The sequence below is a fragment of the Chelon labrosus genome (genome assembly GCF_963514085.1).
Source record: "Chelon labrosus genome assembly, chromosome: 15".
Lineage (NCBI taxonomy): Eukaryota > Metazoa > Chordata > Actinopteri > Mugiliformes > Mugilidae > Chelon > Chelon labrosus.
The window spans coordinates 9,306,104-9,327,295 of record NC_140348.1 but is presented as its reverse complement, the minus strand read 5'-3'; the positions used below and the strand labels follow the sequence as shown (position 1 = coordinate 9,327,295).

Here is a 21,192-nt window from a genome sequence, read left to right as displayed (position 1 = left end):
GTGCACACCCACACACACACACACACACACACAAACCACTGCACTACTTCCTCTCCTCATCTAGTAATTGAAGGTGAGAAATAATTTCATTATCCTCAGGAAGAGTAATCTGCTCTCTACTCCTGATCCCTTCATTTCCTACAGTGCACCGCAACCTGGGAGACACACACGCACACACACAAAAATAGGTACCACATACTTATCACACATGCAAGCACACCCATACACATCACACACACACAGTTCTTATCACCACCCTGGGCTATTAATGTTATTGGAGTTGCGGATTAACCATCAGATTCACATATGCTTTACAAAGCTTTATTACTTAGTGCTGTCTTGCTCTCTCTCACACGCATACATGTGTTCACACGCACTCCTGCACACATAGCTTTGTATGAAGCAAAGTTAATCTGCGAGTGTGGGCACCAGTTAGGGGACAGAAACAGGCCCTTAGCACGAGGTATGAAAACATAAATGTTTCAAATTATTGTGACCGAGCTTAACACTGGAGTGCAGCATTAACAGTTTTTTTTTTTTTTTAAATCACATGACAGGAGGTGGAAGAAGGTGGCTGCATTTTCATTTAACATGCACAGATGTTGAAATCCCTTGTAGATGTGGAGATACCTGATGGATTTGTCTAAATTCCTCCCCTTCAGTGTCAGTGTGGGGAGATTAGATGCCACTCATGGCTTGTGCACATCATCAGAAGTCAACAGCAGAATAAAAACCAAAGGAAGATGAGAATGTGAGGGCCATCATTTTTCTTCTGCCTGTGCTGCGGATCACACCCAGTTTAATGTTACATTACCACCCTCTACTGTTCATCCTCCCAAGACGTTCTGGGTGACCCTTCATGTCAAGTGTCATCTGTTGACACAGAGGGGAGGGGCTAAACTGTCATCTCCCAGGGCAGAGGTTTGTCCTGATGCTATTATGACTGCGACCTTCATTTCATGTGAACACACAATCAGGAGAGGAGGGGTCAAAGTTCACGGAGGACTTGGGATGCAGCTAAAGACACACAATACCCAACAAATAGTGTGTTTTTTCATCATTTAAAGGAGACAGCTGGTGTTTTTCTATAGCCTTCTTGTTGTCACCAAATCACTTGCAAAGATCAAACCACAATGAGCTGCACTGATGCACTGTACGGTGGTGTAGTTCTGTTCCCATATAACGTCTGCAGCCAACAATACAGACTAGGACACCAAAATGTTTATTGATTGAAAAAAAAAAATGTTCTTTATAAATGCACTGTTCACTCCTGTTTTTCAAAAAAATAAATAAATAAAAATGTTACTTGAGCATTTTATGTCTTCAACCAGAACCAATAGGCCTTGGAGCAACAAGACTAACGTTTGTTGGATATGAACTTTTAAACATGTTTGTTGAAAACAGAATAAAATAGAATAGCACCTTTAAATCCAGAAAATATCACAACAAAACACTTTAATGCACAAGAAACAAACTCACTTGTGCCATTGCTACACTGAACAGCGTTAAGGTTTCCATACTGCGTGACTAGCTCCTGGCTGAAAGGGAATAACAGATGAAATTTAAAATGTCACCGTGTTTTCAGGCTTACATGTCTTGACACTCTCTAGACACAGCTACTCTGGCTGTCATTGTATCCACGCGTGTGTGTGTGTGCACACTGCCAAGATGTAGAAAGCGTGTTTTTTTCTAATGGGGAAAAGGAATATTTGGACATTTTATCAATAGGCATTATTAAATCCTGCTTGCTTGAGCTAATCTTTGCGGACCGGAGCGAGGGCAGAGAGAGAGAGGGAGCGAGAGAGCTCGGCGCTGAGAGGGCGAGTGAGAGAGCAGTGATGTCTGCCCCACGAGGTGAAGAGAGACCGCCTGTAAGCCGCTTATTATATCGACTACCACCTTTTCTCTCTCCTCCTCTTACCCTCCCTCCCTCCCTCCCTCCCTACGCTGGTTTTCTCTCGTTACCTCGCTCATTTTCTATCTCTGTCCCCCTCGCTCGCTTGCTTTCTCCAACTCATTCTATATCCCCCCATTCTCTTTTTTTTTAACAACTCCTGCATAAAAAAAAAAAAAAAAAAACACGCACAGATGCATATGTGCACACAAACACACACAGACAGCGCCAAGACGAGCCTTCTTGTTCAAAGCCAGGAGCAGAAAGCTGAAGTTTTATTCAAATGAATGTTTACTTCTTCTACTGCCAAGATGTGTGTTTGTCTCTCTCACTCTTTCTCTCTGTGTGTGTGTGTGTGTGTGCTGAGAGAGGAGGGAAATAGCACAGAGCATGCAAGTGTGCACGTTCTAGTGTGTGTTACATGCACGGCAGAAGGAGAAGGGCTGACAGTAGGTGATAAGCCAGACAGGCCTGCACGCTGTGATTATCACCCACCGGACCCCCTGTCACACACACACACACACACACACACACACTCCCACACACACTTGCATACACTGTGCTCAATGAGAGAGTGTGTTGCAAGGATTTAGGATAGGCAGACGGACAGACAGAGGCAGAGAAGCCTTGGATCAGAGGCAAGGTGGAAACCACAAGAGAACCGACACAGGCTGGAAAATACAATGCATCAAATTGTGTTTCACTGAACGCATTGTTCTTCTTCTGGTTTTATGTCAATGTTAAAGTGATGTTTAGATACTGGGATCAAGTCACTTTGGCGCACAAGAGATGCTGCATACGTTTTGAATAAAGATCTGTCGCTGCAGTGTGACTGACTCTTCCCTAATCCCTCTCTGACTCAGGTGTGTGGCCTTCTGAGGAGGTGATGGCGCATTACTGTCTCCAGAAACGTCACATGTTCAAGTGAGTTGTTCCTCTCTTTAAACCTGCTCTGTCCACCATCAGACTCGGCTCCTTTACAAAAAAAGAAAGAGCTACGAAGATGGTTTTAATGTTCTTTAGTTTAGCTTTTAGTTTTTCATTTTCAGTTGCAATAAGACATTTACCACTTACAGTCTGAGAACTTTCTGTCAAACAAAAGAGATCTTCTGAAAAAATCTTTGGCAGAGCAACCCACTGCATGATAGAAAATTGCCCTATGACACAAAACGAGAATTATTTTTCTGCAAGCATATTGAGACGTTTGTTGCAGTGGCAGATCATGAAACCACAGCTAAGAGAGGCTACAAAACATTTCACTTGAGAATGATTTCTTTAGTAAAATCAAGGACAAAATTGAAAACGTGCAGGCAGAAGGTGGAGGAAGGTAAATCAGCAATATCCATGGAATTGGTAACCAATTCATTACACCTAAATGAGTCATTTGTTGGAAATTAACATTTAATTAACATTTCTGACAGCACAGTATTTTAAGTTTATGGATTTAGTTTGAAGAAAATGTGTCAGCACGTAGCTTTCCAGAGAATCACTCAGGAGCTTGCAGTAAATGCTAAGCACTCGTGTCAGTCTGTACATTTTGATGGCACGCTGTGTCGTTCTGTGCTGCTCTTTCCCCTGCTCTTGTCGGCGGAGCGCTGGCCTGCCCTGTGGCACGGGGCTTAAAAAGCACCCAGGCACTTTTGATTTCCACTCAAGGTGGAACGTCACCCTTTGATTTCCTGTTTTAACATTCAAGAGGCGGGAGGCGAGGTAGAGAGGGGTATTGATCAGAGCAGCGTAGTGAAGGTCAGCAAGAGAGGGAGGGAGGCAGGGAGGGATGAAAGAGGACAGGGGTAGAGATGGAGGGGAAGGGGAGATGAAAGAAGGAAGAGGATGGAGAGAGGGGTTGAATGAGCATCTAAGCTGCAGGACTGTGTGTGTGCGCGCGGGTGTGTCTGTGTGTGTGTTCCTCAGATTTCCTGCTGATTGAGCTTGTGCTTCTCAATGTTCAGTATTCAGCTTTCAGGTTGATGGCTGAATTGATATTTCTTACCCTGCTGTGTTTACCGCGTGTGTGTATGATAGTGTGTGTATCTACATCTGTGCACCTCTACTGTACAGTATGTGCCCAAGTGTGTGTGTGCGTGTGTGTGTGTGTGTGTGAGAGAGAGAGAGTTAGAGCTAAACTGTTATGTTTGGCTCAGCAAAGTGAATCTCACTCCCACTTGCCTCTCTCTTCCTCTCTTCCTCCCAGGGGTGCAGTGTGTGAGTTAGGAGGAGGCATGACTTGTCTTGGTGGACTCATGGTAAGCGACACACACACACACCCACATATAAAAACACACACACAAACAGTTCTGCGGGAGAAATTGCTTGGCTTCTCTAATGAAACTAACACTCACCAATCAATATACACACAGCATGAGCGTGCAGTATCCATACCTATTCAAACAACTCAATCATTTGCTTCTTGTGTGCCTGGGCGTGTGTGTGTGTGTACTTGCGAACCTTCTCAATACATGCAAAATTCACAGAACATTTCAAGTCTCTGGTTAATTCATAAAATACAAAACTAAAGTAAAATACTTTAGAGTTCTAGACTTGGTAAAAAAGTGCCTTTAGCAGCATTGCTATATGTGTTAAGACAAAGAAAAGTCTTTAACAGCCGACATTCCCCAAAGCATCCTGGAAGAACTATCTGCAATGATGGGTGACTGTGATGTTTCCTCATGTCTCCCATCTCAGGACCAAAAAGTTTCACTTGAACGCACCACAAAGACCACAACCAAAGGCCGAGTAGCATATATGTTTTGTGCAAGAGCTACTATTAGCTGGAGGCTAGGAAGCTAGGAGGAGCTGTCTTCTCCTGAATCATGCTGATCAGTTGGTCTACAGCATAGACTGTAAAAAACATGAACACTTCCTCCGTCTCTCATGGTCGTACAGGACCGCTCCACAGACCAGTTGTCAATGGCAACTGTTAATGATTATGATCTCACATCCTGTTTCTACAGCGTCAAATAACTAACTAAAACAAAACTTCTCCGAAAAATTAAAAAATTTGTGTGACGCGTACTTTAGTGTTTTAGTTTGGCCTGAGCTTTGGCTTCACTTTTGAGAAGCTGCCATGGCATCCATTTTTCTCACACAATATACTTTTACCTTTTTTGCTCACTTGTGTGTAATTCGTTTTCCTTCTGGTTTGCTAAGCCTTCACCTGCCATCCGACCTCCACATTTCACATCCAAGATCTGAGTCCCAACACTGCAGGATACACCACCAAAACTAGAGCCACAGACACAGACAACCAATGTCCGGCAGACCATCCTTTTGATGTTTAGAAAGACTACTTTGCTAATGTGCTCCAAACCTTTATTCAGTATTGTACTAAAGAAGGGGTTTGCGTAAGGCAAATTAAAATATGATATTTATAATATTCGCTTTTATTATGTTTATCAGCTCACACACATGCTAAACAAATCAAATAGCGACACCTAGCTTACAACAAGCTTAAAAGCTGCCCAGCACTGCCGTGTTCCTTACACACATACATGCACTCACTCTCTCAGATATACTGCAGTCTGTCAGCCATAGGGTTTATTAGCCAGGGTCTTAAGGGCCCCTCCACATAGCAGGCGTCAGTGTCCCATCGATCTGTTAGATGCCATTCTGTGTGTGTGTGTGTGTGTGTGTGTGTGTGTGTGTGTGTGTGCATGTGTGTGTGTGAGAGGGAAAGCTGGGTTTTATCTCTTGGCAGTCAATACACCATGTTTTGACATTGGTGGCTTGAGATGGAATCCTTCCTTCACACCTCTCCTTCTCCTCCTCCCTCCTTCATCCGTCACTGACACCACATTCACCACATTTTCTCTGCTGTCCGTGTGAGCAGCTTATTAAATATTTGTGTAGTTGTTGGGTTTCCTTATTCTCTTCCACCTTGCTTTATGTCCCACTCCTTAATTCTTTATTTTACATTTTATATAATTTACAATCTTTTATCTCTTATACATACTCAAGTAGTGTCCTGTTCAGTTTAGAATAATATTAGGTTTGAATTTTTAACAGTGATGATCTCAACCAGATGTTTTCTGTGATGCATGCCTCTGCACATGGGAAAGTTAAAGTGGGATGTATAGGGAGACACATAAAAGTTTTATATCAATGTGATGTTGCTTAACACTGTTTTAGGTGTGGCTTTTCCACACAGTGAGCAGTCGGAACTACACACAGTTCATGGTGGTAGTTAAGGTACTTTCAAACCCAAAGTGCCCAGATGGAATAAAAAATTACAGTGTATTCCTTCTCTGTGCCATAACTTATTCACATCTGAAGGCATGGATATGGATACATATATTTTTAGATTTTAGTATTCTATCCAAGGATATCATTACTGCGTCTGTAAAGCTGTTTGCAAATAAACAACCATAATTCTGCCATAGAATTCAGAAAAATATGCCTGAGAATCGTGATAATTCTGTCTACAGTACATTGCCATTAAATGTACCTTGAACCCTAAATACTATCCATCCATCCATCCATCTATTATCTATTACCACTTAAACCTTAGAAGATCAGCTGAGATTGAGCAAGAACCAGCGTACACCCTGGACAGGGTTACCTCACACAGCTAACACAAAACGACAAACAACCAGTCACAGCTACTGCCACCGATTAACCTAACAAGCATGTCTTTGGACTGTGAGAGGAAGCCGGGCACTCAGAGCCCACGGAGGCGCAGGGAGAACATACAAACTCTCCAATCGAAAGGCCCCAACTGGCCGGCAGGTTCGAAAACCACCTTCTTGCTGTGAGGCGACAATGCTAACAATGCTAACACCATAATGCGATGCCAGTTTAAATTTGACAGTACTGATAGCACATCTTGTTGTCCTTTCTTAATCATGCGTACCCATCTTTTCTTTAATGTCCAGTTTATTCTCTACATTGAGATACGTGATGGATGGATTTTCACCAGATTTTTATTGTGCTTTTTGAAACACAACAGCAACTATTTAATGAATTATTATAAAATTTGGTATGGACACTCGTGTTCTGTCATCGGGCCAAACTTTCAGTTGGGTGTATGGTCAAATACTTGGCAGCTTTACCCTTCTACAGCAGAAAGAGAGGATTCTCCAAGTGAAAATATATTGTTATTTCTCGTGAAGTGACAGTTAACAGAGATTTTGAGTTCTTGGGTTCTTGACAGTACAAAAACATATTGTATTATTGCTAAAATATAGTGTATATGAATTGGAGTTATTACTGGATATATATCTTCCCAAAGGCCCACAGAATGAATGAATGAATGAATGAATGAATGATGTTTTTATAATCTTTTTACTTTTTAGATCATGATTCTTGTAATTATTTGATATGCCTTCACCCACTCTGCATGTGTATGTGTGGTACCGATGGAGGCGGGTGACAGCATGGATAGCCAGGTTGGGCTCTCAATCTTTCGGCTGGATGCTCTGGTTCAGCCTGGAGGTCCCATCCACCGTTCGAACAGATGGTGGGACATCCAGCACCCGGTGACCCCCTCACAAACCCTGCAGAGTCTGAACATGTGTGTGTGTGTTTGTCTGCGTGGGGAAACACATGCTTGTGTATGCCTTCTGTGCGTATTTGTACACATGATATGCTACATTATGTTATTTTTTTTCGGTATGCCATTCGAGTCAACATTGCATTTGTGTGCATACCAACACAATAACTACTTGCACTTTCACTTATCCTTGTGTATAAGCGCACACACACACTCCTTAGTAGAAATTGACAGTCTGACACACACTCGCTGATATAAAAAGGCATCTGCAAAGAAAAGAGAATGTGAAAAGATGAGGTTATAGTAAAGCACACACGTCTCTATCTATATCTCACACAGAGACATGCTGCGCAAAAGCTTTCTTTCTATTCTCCCGTTTCCCTCCCTCTCTTTTCTCTTCGTCTCTCCGCGCTGCAAAGTTATATGAAGGGCATCAGGCAGGCCTGGCGAGCCGAGTGCAGAGTGACAGCGGCGAACGGAGTGATGGCTCGGCCTGATAAACACCCAGCGTCAAATGAAAAGGCTCTGCGCTTGCCATCATCCCCTGTCACAATGCAATTACTGAACAGAGTGATAGCAAGATAGCAGCCCCCACCGCTAGCCACAATGATAAAAGTATTGACTGATTTGATTGAATGATTAAAATAATGCAGACATAAAAATGGGGTGAAGATAGAGAGGGAAATGGCAGAGAGGAGAGGGAGCAATGGAGAGAGAGAGGGTGGGGCGGGCTGGGCTGCTGAGAGTGAAGCTTTGTAGATATGGTTATGTCATTATTGTGTGTGTGCTCAGATGTTTGCTTCATCTAAGAGTGCTTTTGGTGTTGTTCTTTTGTTCTGTGTTGATTCATTCCTCTGTCCTGTCTCCCTGTCTCTCAGGTTGCCATTTGTGCTGACGTGAAGGAAGTTCTGCTATCAGATGGGAATGAGAAGTCCATTCAGAGTATCCTTTCATCGTCCTCTCTCCTTCTCTTTCTGACTATCTCTTCATCTCTGCCTCATTCCTCCAGCTCACATTCATTTCCCAGCATTCATATGGATGCGTGTCTATGAATAATTTTATCTGTCGGGGTTTCAAGCAGATAATTTGTTGTTTGATTGTGCGTTCCTTTGGATAAAAATGACATGTGAATTCATTAAGGTCATGTGATAAATTCACCTGATACACGTTACAAAATATTCATATTCAAGGGTTTTCACATATGTTATGCAAGACATGTGATGTCTTGTGATGTTATGACAGTTTTTGGGGGCCAATACCAATTGTTTTATGTGGAGATGCTGATTTTACTGCTTTATTAATATTAGTAGTAGCATACAGTAACTGATCTTTGTAACAGTAGTAATAATAATAATAATTAAAGCATGAGCATCAAACTTGAAACAAAGTAAGTTCAAAATCACAGTTTTATTTTTTATTTTTTTCAATTCTCATTTAATTTAACATTTTAATAGGCTGGAGTAAATAACAGAAACATTTTTCTGTTTAAATCCTTAATGTTAAACCTCACCACACACTACGTCCTACAGAATAATTATAAATCTGAATCAACACCTCTTTGAAACTGTTGCTACGTTTACATGGACACTGCTATACCACCGGTAATCAGAATAATGATCCATTAGAATAAAAGTACTTCATGGAAGCACCTCAATCATAACAAACTGGCCCGATCTAAGGACGTTTTTTAACAGATTGAGTGGGGTTCAATATGAAAATATTAGCGCCTAATAACTATGATCTTATCGTTACTCACTAGCTGGAATAAATACATTCCTTCTGCGCAAACTGAACATCAAGTGATGTGACGAGTTTCCAAGACCGTGTCCATCTTAACTCGTCTTGATCGTCTCCTTCTGTTGAATGAATCCAGTTTTGTCAATAAAGTTGGGGGAAGAAACTTATTTTTATGTTACATTGCTGGCAGATTTGTCAAACCCACTTTATGAAGAATCCTTTCTACGACTGATGTTTCAGGGCACGTAAACACAAATATCTTATCAGATCCTTTTATTTAGTAGCCGTGTTAGTGGTTAAGTTTGAATCTAAATGCTTTCAGTCTGGTTGAACAGCTATTGTCCGTGTAAACGTAGGAAGTTTCAACAAAAACATTCATGTAGGATTTATTGCAAGATGATTCAATCAAAATGCATAGCTTTAAGCTGTGTGTATTGGTACTCTGGAAACTGAATGTACAATATAAATGCACCAGTAAAATAATTCATTACAGTAATATCCTAGTCTCATCTTAATTAGGACACTGCAATCTAAACTATTATTAAATCTAATAAAACACACTGGTATTGTAATATACTTCATGCTGTCAGATTTGTGTCTTATGTGATCTGTTTTTTTCCAGTGGCCTGTCTATAGATATAAAGTGACTTTCTGAGGCTTTATCGCACACTGGAAACAGACAGCGTCTTATAACTTTGGTATTTCAGCCCTTAAATCAGAGCCTGGATTGGAGTGTGGGAGAATAGCCGTCCACATCTTTTATCTTTAGTCAAATGGGGCACCCACAGTGACAAATACTCGGCACTAGCGCTCAACATGGCATCTACCAATCCGAACTGCCCACAATGCCAAGTTAAGAGCACAGTAATTGCCATCCTGTCAGATTTTGTTTGAGACTTTATATAATGCTAAGGCTGGGGTTAAGGCTTTGGTGAGTGTTTTAGAAGCAGGAACAATCAAGGTTTGTTTAAAATGTTTTTTGTGAGTGTGTGTGTGTGTTCTTAAGGTTTGGGCCTATAATTAAGTTTTTAGGACAAATCTTTAGGTGAGATTTTTTTTGGCTAGCATTTGTTCTTAGAGTGGGTTATTGATCAACTCTGTCAGTTTGCAAACCTCATCTTTTTTTCCCAACTTTGTTTATTGAACAGGGTTTTGTTTTTTTCCCCCCATACAGACAAGCAACGGTAGCAAACAGTTATCAAAATAATTGTACATTCTTACAATTTTACAGCTACACAACGATTATCCTCTTGTCCCTTCCCACGCCGCAAACCGGGGTCAGAGCCAAACAGACACATGGCAAACATATACACTCAAACAATGAAGATAAACAAGGAAATAAATAGATAAAAGAAGTAAGAAAAAAATAAAATAAACAATAACTAGGATCATGGTAAATTAATAAAAAGGCGACACTCCAGCTGTTGCTAAAGGAAAATAAAGCATATACAGAGAAGGTTAGTCCTCCTCCAGGGCTGGAGATATATAAAAGGGGCTCCATATATCTTGAAAGGTCGCAAACCTCTTCTTTTCTACCCATTTTACACTTCTCCCTGCCTGTAGCTTCTTGTTTTCCCTCTCTTTTCTCCCATCTCCTTTCGTCATTCCTGTCATTTTTCTCCCATCCTCTTAGATCGCGCTTTATTCGTCGCGCAGCTACACAGGCCAGAAAAAGAAGACTTTGCTATAGTTGTTCCACAAAAGCAGGAAATATAAATACACATTTCTTCCCCATTGACCGATACAGCATTTCCATATTTAGCTCTGCTCACAATATCTCTGTCTCGGCCGGCTACAATACTGTTTTACTGATCACAATAAGACCGAACAATAACATTATGGAGTCTGTAAAACACACACACACACACTTGGGCACATGAACAATACGCCATTGACCGGCTGCTTTGTTTCGCAGAACAAACACATAGAGGGAATTGTAAGTGAAATCATAGCGAGAATGGATCGAACACACACAGAAAGAAAAGGGAGGGTTGAGAAAGACACATAATTTGTTCTGGGCTCAGCCAAATTGGCCCATTCACATACAGCAGCCACTGTGTGGTATTTCCTCTTGTCGAGGAAGCTGCTGGTCTTAGCCTTGTGCTAATGGCCACTGTTTATCTCTCATGGCCTTATTGTGCGTCTAGTGCCAGAATGGAAAGAGATAGTGAGCTGTGATAGGGCTCAGTTTTATACAGTGAAATAGATGAGAAGATATGCAAGAAAGAGGTTATGAATAGATGACATTTAGATATAAGGAGAGAATAGATTTTTCCCTTTCCTTGGAAGTTCTTGACCTCATTTAATGTAGTGCAGAAACACACACGGACACACACCATAGAGCAAGAGGAGAGACTTTGTTGCTCTGACCTTGAATACTCATGTTGAAAATCAATTGAAATGTTCCATTAAGAATGATTGATGCATGTCATTGGCTGCTGCTTGTCTACTTCCAGTGATGGCAGCAAATATTCCTCCACTTTAATGTTCAATAATACTCAAAACTCTCAGTCCTTCTCTTTTCCCTCCTTACTTCTGTGTGTATGTTTGTACATGGTGTGCGTGTGTGTGTTTAAATGGTGTGTGTATGTGCTTGTGTGTTCGTGCGTTGACCTCTCCCCCAGTGGTGTGCCGGTGATGAGATTACAGTAAGCTGCTCCGGTCTTCGCCCCATCATCCCTATGCATAACACACTCCTGCACAGGTGTCCAGTGTGTGTGTGTGTGTGTGTGTGTGTGTTTACGCTTGTGTGTGTCTTATACATAAATGTGTGCTAATACACATATTATTATGTATCTGTGTCTTGGAGGCACCTTTGATTTTGGATTGGCTCTCCAGTTATCAATCCATCTATCAACTTATCACCCATTCCTGCCCTCTCTCTCTCTCTGTCTCTCTCTCTTGCTCTCTCGCTCTCTCTTGCTCTCTCTCGCTCTCTGTCTTTGTCGATTGGATTTGTCTCAGCTCTTTGCGGGCTTTAAAGACAAGGAAATCCTAATTGAATTGCTTTGCAACTCCACAAGCCAGTGTATTAATAGACAACTTGACATCAATCACCCTGCCTTTGTGTGTATTCATCTGTGCGTGTGTGCGTGCGAGTGAGGGACAGTGTGAGTTTTTGCATGTGTGGTTAAAAGCCTTCCCATTGATCTAGCTAGAGGCTGCTGTGATCTGCTCCTGCAGACTGGCTCTCTTTCCCTAGAGATCATCTTTGCGCGCTCATGCTTTCTCCATGTGGGTGTCTAATGTGTGTGTTTTTACCTAAAATCGGTCTTAAATTTTGTGTCATTGATGTTGCACTTTTGACACTAAAAAAAACCTGAGCTTCAATAAATCCTGCCTGCTTAGATAAAGTGTTTTAAACATTGTTCACAAGTGCAGTTAATTCAATTTCAAACATGGAAACAACCACATTGTTCACATGATGGCTTTAGTTTGAATTAATGTCCATTTAGAGGTCTCATTGCCTGTCTGCTGTGAACATCTTGGGTCTCACCTCCTGTATAAATGAAGGGTGAAGATGTAAAATGCGTCTTTGTGTCGAGTCCTTGACCGCGGCACGCCAGATGTTCGGAGGCTCGTCGAGAGAAACAGGCAAGCTGGGAGGTTCGGGTCGACACGTGTATCTTCCAGGTGAGACCGTTGTTTTCGGCTCTTCACAGAAATATATGCCATCAACTTCTTTCCCTTCAGTGCTCCTTTGATTGGAGTCCACATCATTCTGTAAGGACAACAAGTAGGGATAACAGTGTAGAGTAGAGAACGTTGTTATCCAAAGTGATGTTACACTGCCTCACGCACAATATGTTGGAGAACATTTTGCCTACCTCTTTAATGTTAGAGTGAAATACTGCAGTAGACAGGAAGATTGTGGTGAATTACAGGGATATAATGTGATGCATAACCCTTAAGAACTTACTGTAATCTCCAATCAAATGCCAAATTGTCAGATAAATGTGTAAATGATATATAGACAGCATGTCTTCATATCTCATATTGTATGAATTACTTGCACAAATCCAATCCAAAACACGTCTGTCATATTTTATATCTTAAATGAATATTGCACGATGGTTTTTTACATTTTTATGTCTTTAATTTCAATGGCAAATACACACTGTTACATTTGGTAATACCCATTCTTCAAGTATAAAGCAGGTACATGTGCACGGGATCATTAAAGAAAAATGACCCCCTCTGATTGGGATTTCTCATCCAGAAATCATCGAGAGGACTTTCCACCACACACACTCACACCTCACATGCAAGGATGGACTAAAACGCAGTTAATTGTTGTCCCTGTCTCAAAAAAGCAGTTTTCCATTGACTGGCTGTTTCGCTCCCCTACCTCTCCTCTCGTCTCCATCTCTCTCTCTCTCTGTCTGTGTCTCTCGCTCCTGCACGTATTTACACGAGTGGAAGATGGAGTGAAAAAGTAAACGTATAATTAGGCTACATTACTTTGATTGTTTTCTTTTCAGATTATGCCTGCTGTCATCTCTGCGCTGCGAGAGAGGGCGAAGGGCACGATGCGATTGTACAAGGGGATGGATAGGGAGGGGCATGTCGTGTGATGATGTGTGCACATTCATGCGTGTGTGTGTGCGTGTATCGCGGCCTCCTGCTGCGTATTGAGATTGTGTTTCTAGCGGGGCCTAATGTTTTGTTTACTGAGTGTTAATAATGCCTAATTAATAATCCCCCAATCTGCCTGACAGTGTGAAAGAGAGGAAGGGAAAATGGTGTGGAAAAAGAGATGGAGAGGAAGGCTCAGCTCCTCTAACAGTGGCACAGCTCTTACACAATCGAGAACAAAATGGTGGCAAGAAAGAAATCTCAAGCGTGGATAACTTACTAAAAAACGTATAGTAAGCTTCAGTGCATGTTAAAGATTTTGTGATTACCATGATTGACCAGTAAATGGCTGCGTTTACGTGGATAATATCTCTTCAACCACCGATGTAGCTCTGATAAAGGATTCCAATTTAGCTGTTTACTTATACGCTAAATAAAATGAACTGATAAGATATAAGTGTTTATGTCAGAATGTACGTGCACAAAGAGGAGGAGGAATTGTTTTTTGCAACTTTATGAAAACCAAGATGGACTGAGACAGACCAAAGTTTCCAATATAGCTGCCCCACATCACATTTACGGCTTTGATGATCTGAACAAACACTTATTCACCGATTACCCACAACATTAAAACAACTGACAGGAGAAGTAAATAACATTGACCATCTTGTGGGAAACTTTCTTGATGGCAGCAGCCACCCCCAGCAGGATGCAGCCTGACACAGACACACACACAAGAACAGTTTAGGAACAACTCAAAAAACATGAAAGACAGCACAAGGTGTTGACCTGGCCTCCAAATTCACTAGATCCCAAACTGTTCAAGTATCTGCACAGAGGCCCCTCCCCTCAACCCATAGGACCCAAAGGCCCCCACTAACAACATTCTGTTTCCAGACACCACAGGACACCCTCAGAAGACCCATGTTCATTCTCTGATAAGTCACAACTGTTTTGGAGGCACCTAATGTTAACCCCACGAGACAAACATGCACAGAAAGAATAGATTCTTTCCAGTCATGGTCTTGGGAACAGATTAAGGTTTACATTCTTCTCATTGTGGTTGAAATTCTTTCGGATCATGCCGGTCTGTTCTGATTGAAGCAGTTACATGAGGCATTTTTAATTCTGATCATTAGTGGAATACTATTGTCCATGGAGGTACAGCCACTGAGGCAGACATTTTGACCAGATACTGACTATTGAGACTGGTGGGCACATTGAGACCTGCCAACCCAGAGCCCAACCAGACATGGCAACAGGACTCAGCTCTGATCAGACAGAAAGCTGCTCATGCTGTTAATCTAAATTATAGCTCATACTATTATATGTATCGATTTTTAATTCGTTATAATATCCAGAAAGCGAGACAGAGGACAGTGTGGATGTTGGCTAGCAGCTTGTACATAGGTGGCCTTTCGCTGTGTGTGTGTGTGTTCAGATGGTATAAATGTCAAGTGTCATGTCAGAAGCTCCCTCTCTTTACCTCACAGATGACATGTCTTCCCTCCCTGACGCTTTCTCGAAGTCTCTACTGAAGCAGAAAAACAGTGGGGGTCAGAGAGAGACGTTTCAGAGAGCAAGAAGCGCAAAGTATTGGAAAAAAAGAAAAGAAGCAGTGATGGAAGAAAAAGAAAAAAAGAACAAACATCAAACTGAACCAGTGCTCATATGTTATATCAGCAGCAGTCTTCTTCTGTCTTCCATGCCGGTGCTAATCTTGTAACACTATTTCATTGTGTTACAGGGTGGTGAGATGGGACTGTGAGATGGACATTTCAGCACTGGAGGGTCACTTTGATATCGTCATGTGTGCAGACTGGTAGGTACACCCACACCCACACCCCACACACACAGACACACAGATTTATCTGTGTGTGCGCTGGTCACTTTAATTTTCACTTTTGCGTGACAGTCCTTACATGGCCCCCCACCAGCGCCTGGACCTTCCCCTGCCTTGTCCACGCACTCACACACACGTACATACATATGCTGAGACGCTCGCCTGCCTCCATTTTACACCAAATTGCCTCGTTTTCATGCTTGGTGTCCCAGCAAATGGATGACTTAGGCAAATTGCAAATAATTGCGCCTTGACAAGGAAGGAGAGTCTGTAAGATAAAGGAAGAGCTGAGGGTGGATGGAGGGAGGAGTAGAAATGGAGATGGAAATGGAGAGATAGTGCAACATAAACATAACAATTAGCCCATTGAAAGCCATTGAAATGTAGCTCTTGTGACCAATCAAGAATTACAAGTTTTTGTATTGCTCAACTGTAGTGTGTGAAGTAAAATGGATCTTTTTAGCATACTATGCACAATGACATCCTGGAAAGAAAGAAATTACTCCTTTTTCTCCTTTTCTTTGTAGCGGGACTTGAAGTTATATGTGCTTTCAAAAGGGATGGACTGTGCAACCTTGACTTCATACACACACTCACACACACACAGCTACAGTGGCACAGTGAATAAAATGGTATTTAAACCTTGCTCATTGCAGCTCGTTCATCCTGGGCCCAGTCAGTACAGAATTACGCAGTAACTACTAGACAGAAACAATTCATTATATATCCCTCGATCGTAGGATATAACAGGAGTGATTGACAGAAGGTTTTTGTTTATGTGCATTCACTGTAAAAATCCAAATTTATATTCTATGACAGAAAATATATACATATTTTTTAAATTATTAGCATTTTAATTACACACAGAAGTATTGTGCCAGCCAAACTAGCCTCATGATTACAAATTTGCATATAAGTTAGAGAGTTATGATGGTTCATCTCGTGCCTTCAGCGCACATGTGGGATGTAGTGATGTAGAAACTGTAAAACAAGCAGCTACCCAAGTTTTCAGCCATCAAGCTGAAGATAAAGGACTTGATGGTCCGGTTGTCCCAGAAAAAATCCAAATCAGCAGACTGGTACCAAGAGGCCAGGAGGTCCCCAAGTGCATGTGTGGGAGGGGGTTGTGGAGGCACTGAAGATGGTCTTCGGTCTAATGGAGAGTCGTGCAAACTAACAGATGCCTCGGAGGGGAGAGGCAGCATATTGTTTTGCAATTTTCGAAGGAGTTCAGAAGACTTTGTTCATCCACGTCTGTGTGACATTTAATCATCCTCACCATCATCACATTGAAGTGGTTCCACACACTTAACTGCTGACAGTAAATGTAGGAGCTTGTGTTGCTTTTTGCAGGTCATCATAATTTTTTATAGTGTGCGTATGTGGAACGTCTGTGTTCGGTTACCCACAGTTATACTATGGATACCTGGGTATGTGAGTCCAGTTACATTAAACGCCTCAGCCTCCCTAAGAAAGTTTAAATCAAGATGTTGGGAAGTTAGATCTGGTCAGTCTGGTCAAAGAACTGTGCTCCAGCTTCTTTTTGGAACTGTAAACAGCGTTTACCTTTCAAAATACCTGCACACTCACATACTCTAAAAAGAGGCAGATGCTGTTGGTTTAAGTGAAACCACTTGACTTCTTTCCAGCTTCACAAACACGGAACAAAACCAGCTTGTGTACAGTAAGTGTGGATCTGTCTGCACGAGTGTGTGCATGTGTGCTAAGTGCAGCATTAGCAAACGCCGTTATCATTATTTTAATGTCATAGTCATTATAAGTAATAGTCAGGTACAACATCCAGAGAGAAAAAGAGAGCAGGCAGCTAATAGAGGATATTTTACAGTAGACAAGTGTATATGCACACGTGTGTATGGCAGACAGAAGCACAGCCAGTGTGAGAACAGAGTAAATTGGATGTGAAGTTTTGATATTGCAGGTTCTTTTCTCATTGTAGAGATCCGAGCTGCAGTCATGGGTCTGCGTGTGTGCATGTGCTGCAAGATGTTTTTTTCTGTGTGGTGCCGTCTTTTCTGCGTGTGTATGCGAGTGAGTGATTGTGTGATAATTGCAGTGGTGGTGGTTGAAGAGTGATGGCTGACCGATTAACGGGCCCCGTCATTGTGATGATCACCTGCGAAAAGGTCAACAACGCGACTTCCACTCCGATTAATTATAGCTCCTACCGGCTGCAGTGGAACCACTGCTGAGAAGAGAGGAGAGCAGAAGAGCGGAGGAGAGTACGGAAAGAAGAAGAGTCTGGTGTCCATCAGTAACCTATTATGTGCCAACTTCCTCTGATATCCTGCATATGCTTGATGAGGGGGTATTATGCGAAAGTAGATTTGTCCAGCGTTGGAGTGGATGTCGCAGTTAAAGATGTTATTTAAGTGCTGTGAAGTATGAATCTGTCGCCACTTATCACATCTGAGACTTGGAAACTGCACCTGAATAAGACGTTATGAAGTCAGAGCAGTCACAGCCAATAGATACAATAGATGTTGATAGAAATAACCCTGACCAGTCCAGTTTAGTCATCAGCAAAGGTTTTATCACATTATCAGTTCGACAAGACCAGAGAAGGTTGTGTGTCATTTATAAGAAGGTTACTTAAATCAGGGTTTTATCCTCTATATCTGAGCAGATTGATTTAAAAGAAAAAAAAAATAGGAGTTGTGATTGTTAACATTCATTAAATGTTAACAACAACCTGAATAATAGTAATGACTGAATGCCTGCTTCCCAAAGACTCAGCTTTTTTGTGACCACCACAAATTTTGTAAAGTCAGTAGCAGTGAAGTAATGTTTGCTCTATCACTCTGAAGAGTGGTCAAGGGTATGTTATAGAGAGGATGTTTGAACTATTGCAGCAGTATTGTGAAAGTAGACCAAAGTTTTTCTTATCTGAAAAAGGTTTACTTTCCTGAACTCGTTTGGCCACGATGCTTGCCTTCCCTCAAACTCACCTGTGTGACTCATCAAACTGACTCATGAACATGTGATATTTCAGACAGCAACAGACGCATCTCAGTTGTTCAAATAGATTATTGTCATTACAGATGAATCTTAATAACCATAGTGTTAGACAGTTTTACACTATATATGTGATGTTTCCGTTACCTTTAAGGATCCTAACTCGGGTCATTGGCTTTAAAAGGTTTCAGAATTACTACCTTAGTTGAATTGAATTGAATTGAATTGATTTATTTAAACTCGAAAAAATCATTGAGGGCTTAGCCCTCAGTTCACCAATGGGATGGTGTGATGGGAAAAAAAAAACTGGTTTTCACCCGACTATTGCAGAAACCTGTTGATCGGGTGATTCTAGGCTAGTAACATATCAAAGTGTCTGTTTGTCTTAATTTGCAGCTGTACATATAGCTATCTATTTACTCTTTATAGCCTGGCGTTAAAATAAACTGGTCGGCATTTTGTTCTTCCTGCTCTGCCTCTTTAACATATCTAAACACCAATTTGTTTCACAAATATTGACCAACGCCCTGTAAAACAGAGTTGCTGAACAATACAAAGAAATTAAGTAAATAAAGACGCGTTTCAAGATCATATTTCAAACAAACAGGAGGATGTGTAGACTATACGGTAGACCTGTGAAGGATGATAGTGTACGGTTGAAAGGAACAAGTAAACAGCGGAGGTCACAGAAGTGTATTTAACTTGCAGACATGGAATCACTTCTTTTTTTTTTTTTTGGCAGCTGTGATCCAGTGTTGATCATTGTGATGCGTGGAAAGTATGTCCATGGACATACTGTGAGAATGGACATATCAGTGAAGTCTGAGACATCTTGTGCAGAAATAGGGTTGTGTGCCACCGCACTTTTGTGTTTGTCTGGCAGACAGAGAAAGAGAGAGAGAGGGATTCCTGCAGTGGGCATGTGGGTGGCAGAGCATCTTTGGCACGGATCTTGGCATGTCTGCTTTCTCCAAAATCTGTCCATGTGTGGGCAGTGAGATAAAGCCCTGTTTATGTCTGTGTGAGCTGGTACGCGTGCATGCATGGTTCTGTTTTTTCACCATATTTGCGCCATTCTCACATTCGCATGTGCACATTTTGGGCGTAAGACACCTCCTTAGTGGTTAACTTTAGCGCTGACTGTTACTGGAACACACACAAGCACATGTGTGGTAATATCTCAGTGTGGGGACTTGACAGTGTCACTCTGAGCAGAAGTTCAAAAATAAGTACCGGCAGTCTGTTGCACTATTAATGATGTTGAAATAGTAAACATGTAGAGTGCTGCTGGGTGGTTGAAGACTGTAATGGATCAAGAAAGAACATGTTTGATCTATTATACAACCTCTGCATCTTCTGTGGGCTTTATCTTACTTCACACATTCTTCATTACATACTGTGGCAGTCAGCTACTCCATGAAGACAAATCAGCAATTATTTTGGTGTACAAACCTTGAATCTTTCCAACACGCACATAGAAGACTGCTTTTTCAGCGTTTTCTTTCTTTTCTTTTGTTTGAATCTTTTCTCTGTCAATTTATTTTTTCCAGTATTGTAACACTCTTCGACAACACCATTTTAGCTCTTAAAATAGTTGCATAGTTACATATGACTCCAAATCGTTCTGAAGTAATGAAAAGAAGTCTTTCCTTTGTTGTAGTTGGTAAGATCCAAATAACGGTCTATTTATTGACATCAGAGATTAATTATTTCAGTAGAAATGTGATCGACATGCCACAACGTTTCACGTTTCATCAAGGTCGTAGAAACGATACTATAGTGTTCATAGTTTATAACTGTTCAGAAATGTAGTCTGTATTTTTAGCAAACTAACTCAACAACATCCTCAGCAAAAACCCAACAGGTGTCCATTTGCTTCAACAGAATGATTCTTTAGAGGCGTACTCAGTGTCTTTACTAACTTCACTTCCTGAGAACGACACATTCAACTGCACACACATCCTTGTATTCTCCTTAATACCGTGAAAGACTAAAACCGTGCAGTGCTTTGTTGCAGTTTCTATGATGGTCTGGATTATGCTTTAGTCTTCTATTTTTAGTGTTTGCGCATGCTGTTTTCTTTTTGTACATGATTACAAGTTTGTGTTGGTCTAATCTTAAGTGGCTTAGTATGCAGTAAGAGTGACATTTCCTGGAAAGCCTGGAACTGAATAATCTCAAACTAATTAGTTGGATCTATACACGATCATTCATAACATAATGACCACCTTCCAAGTATTGTGTAGGTCTCCCTTGTGCCTCGAAAATAGTTATGACTCATCAGAGAATGGACATGGGCCTTCTGAGGGTGTCCTGTGGTGTCTGGCAACAGAATGTTGTTAGTGGGGGCCTTTGGGTCCTATGGGTTGAGGGGAGGGGCCTCTGTGGATCATCCCTCAGATACTTGATCAGTTTAGGATCTAGTGAATTTGGAGGCCAGGTCAACACCTTGCGCTGTTCTTCATGTTTATTTTAATTGTTCCTAAACTGTTTTTTTGTGTGTGTCAGGCTGCATCCTGCTGGGGATGGCTGCTGCCATCAAGGAGTGTCATTGCTATAGGGTGGGGGTGCCTGGTCTGGTCTAGGTGGATGGTACTTGTCTAAGTAACATCCACATGAATGAATGCCAGGTCCAAAAGTTTCTTGGCAGAACATTGAATTGTCACAAGATGGTCAATGTTA

General features: G+C 41.5%; 1 protein-coding gene across 1 annotated transcript in view; it reads left to right on the top strand.

Annotated features, from left to right (window-relative positions):
* Nucleotides 1–21,192, top strand: part of camkmt (calmodulin-lysine N-methyltransferase) — a 104,058-nt gene that overhangs the window by 66,136 nt on the left and 16,730 nt on the right. Inside the window, exons 4-8 of the mRNA XM_084561114.1 lie at nt 2,758–2,818; nt 4,089–4,140; nt 8,261–8,324; nt 12,686–12,752; nt 15,442–15,516. Of these exons, the coding sequence (XP_084417240.1) occupies nt 2,758–2,818; nt 4,089–4,140; nt 8,261–8,324; nt 12,686–12,752; nt 15,442–15,516 (319 nt within the window). The remainder of the gene's footprint in view (nt 1–2,757; nt 2,819–4,088; nt 4,141–8,260; nt 8,325–12,685; nt 12,753–15,441; nt 15,517–21,192) is intronic.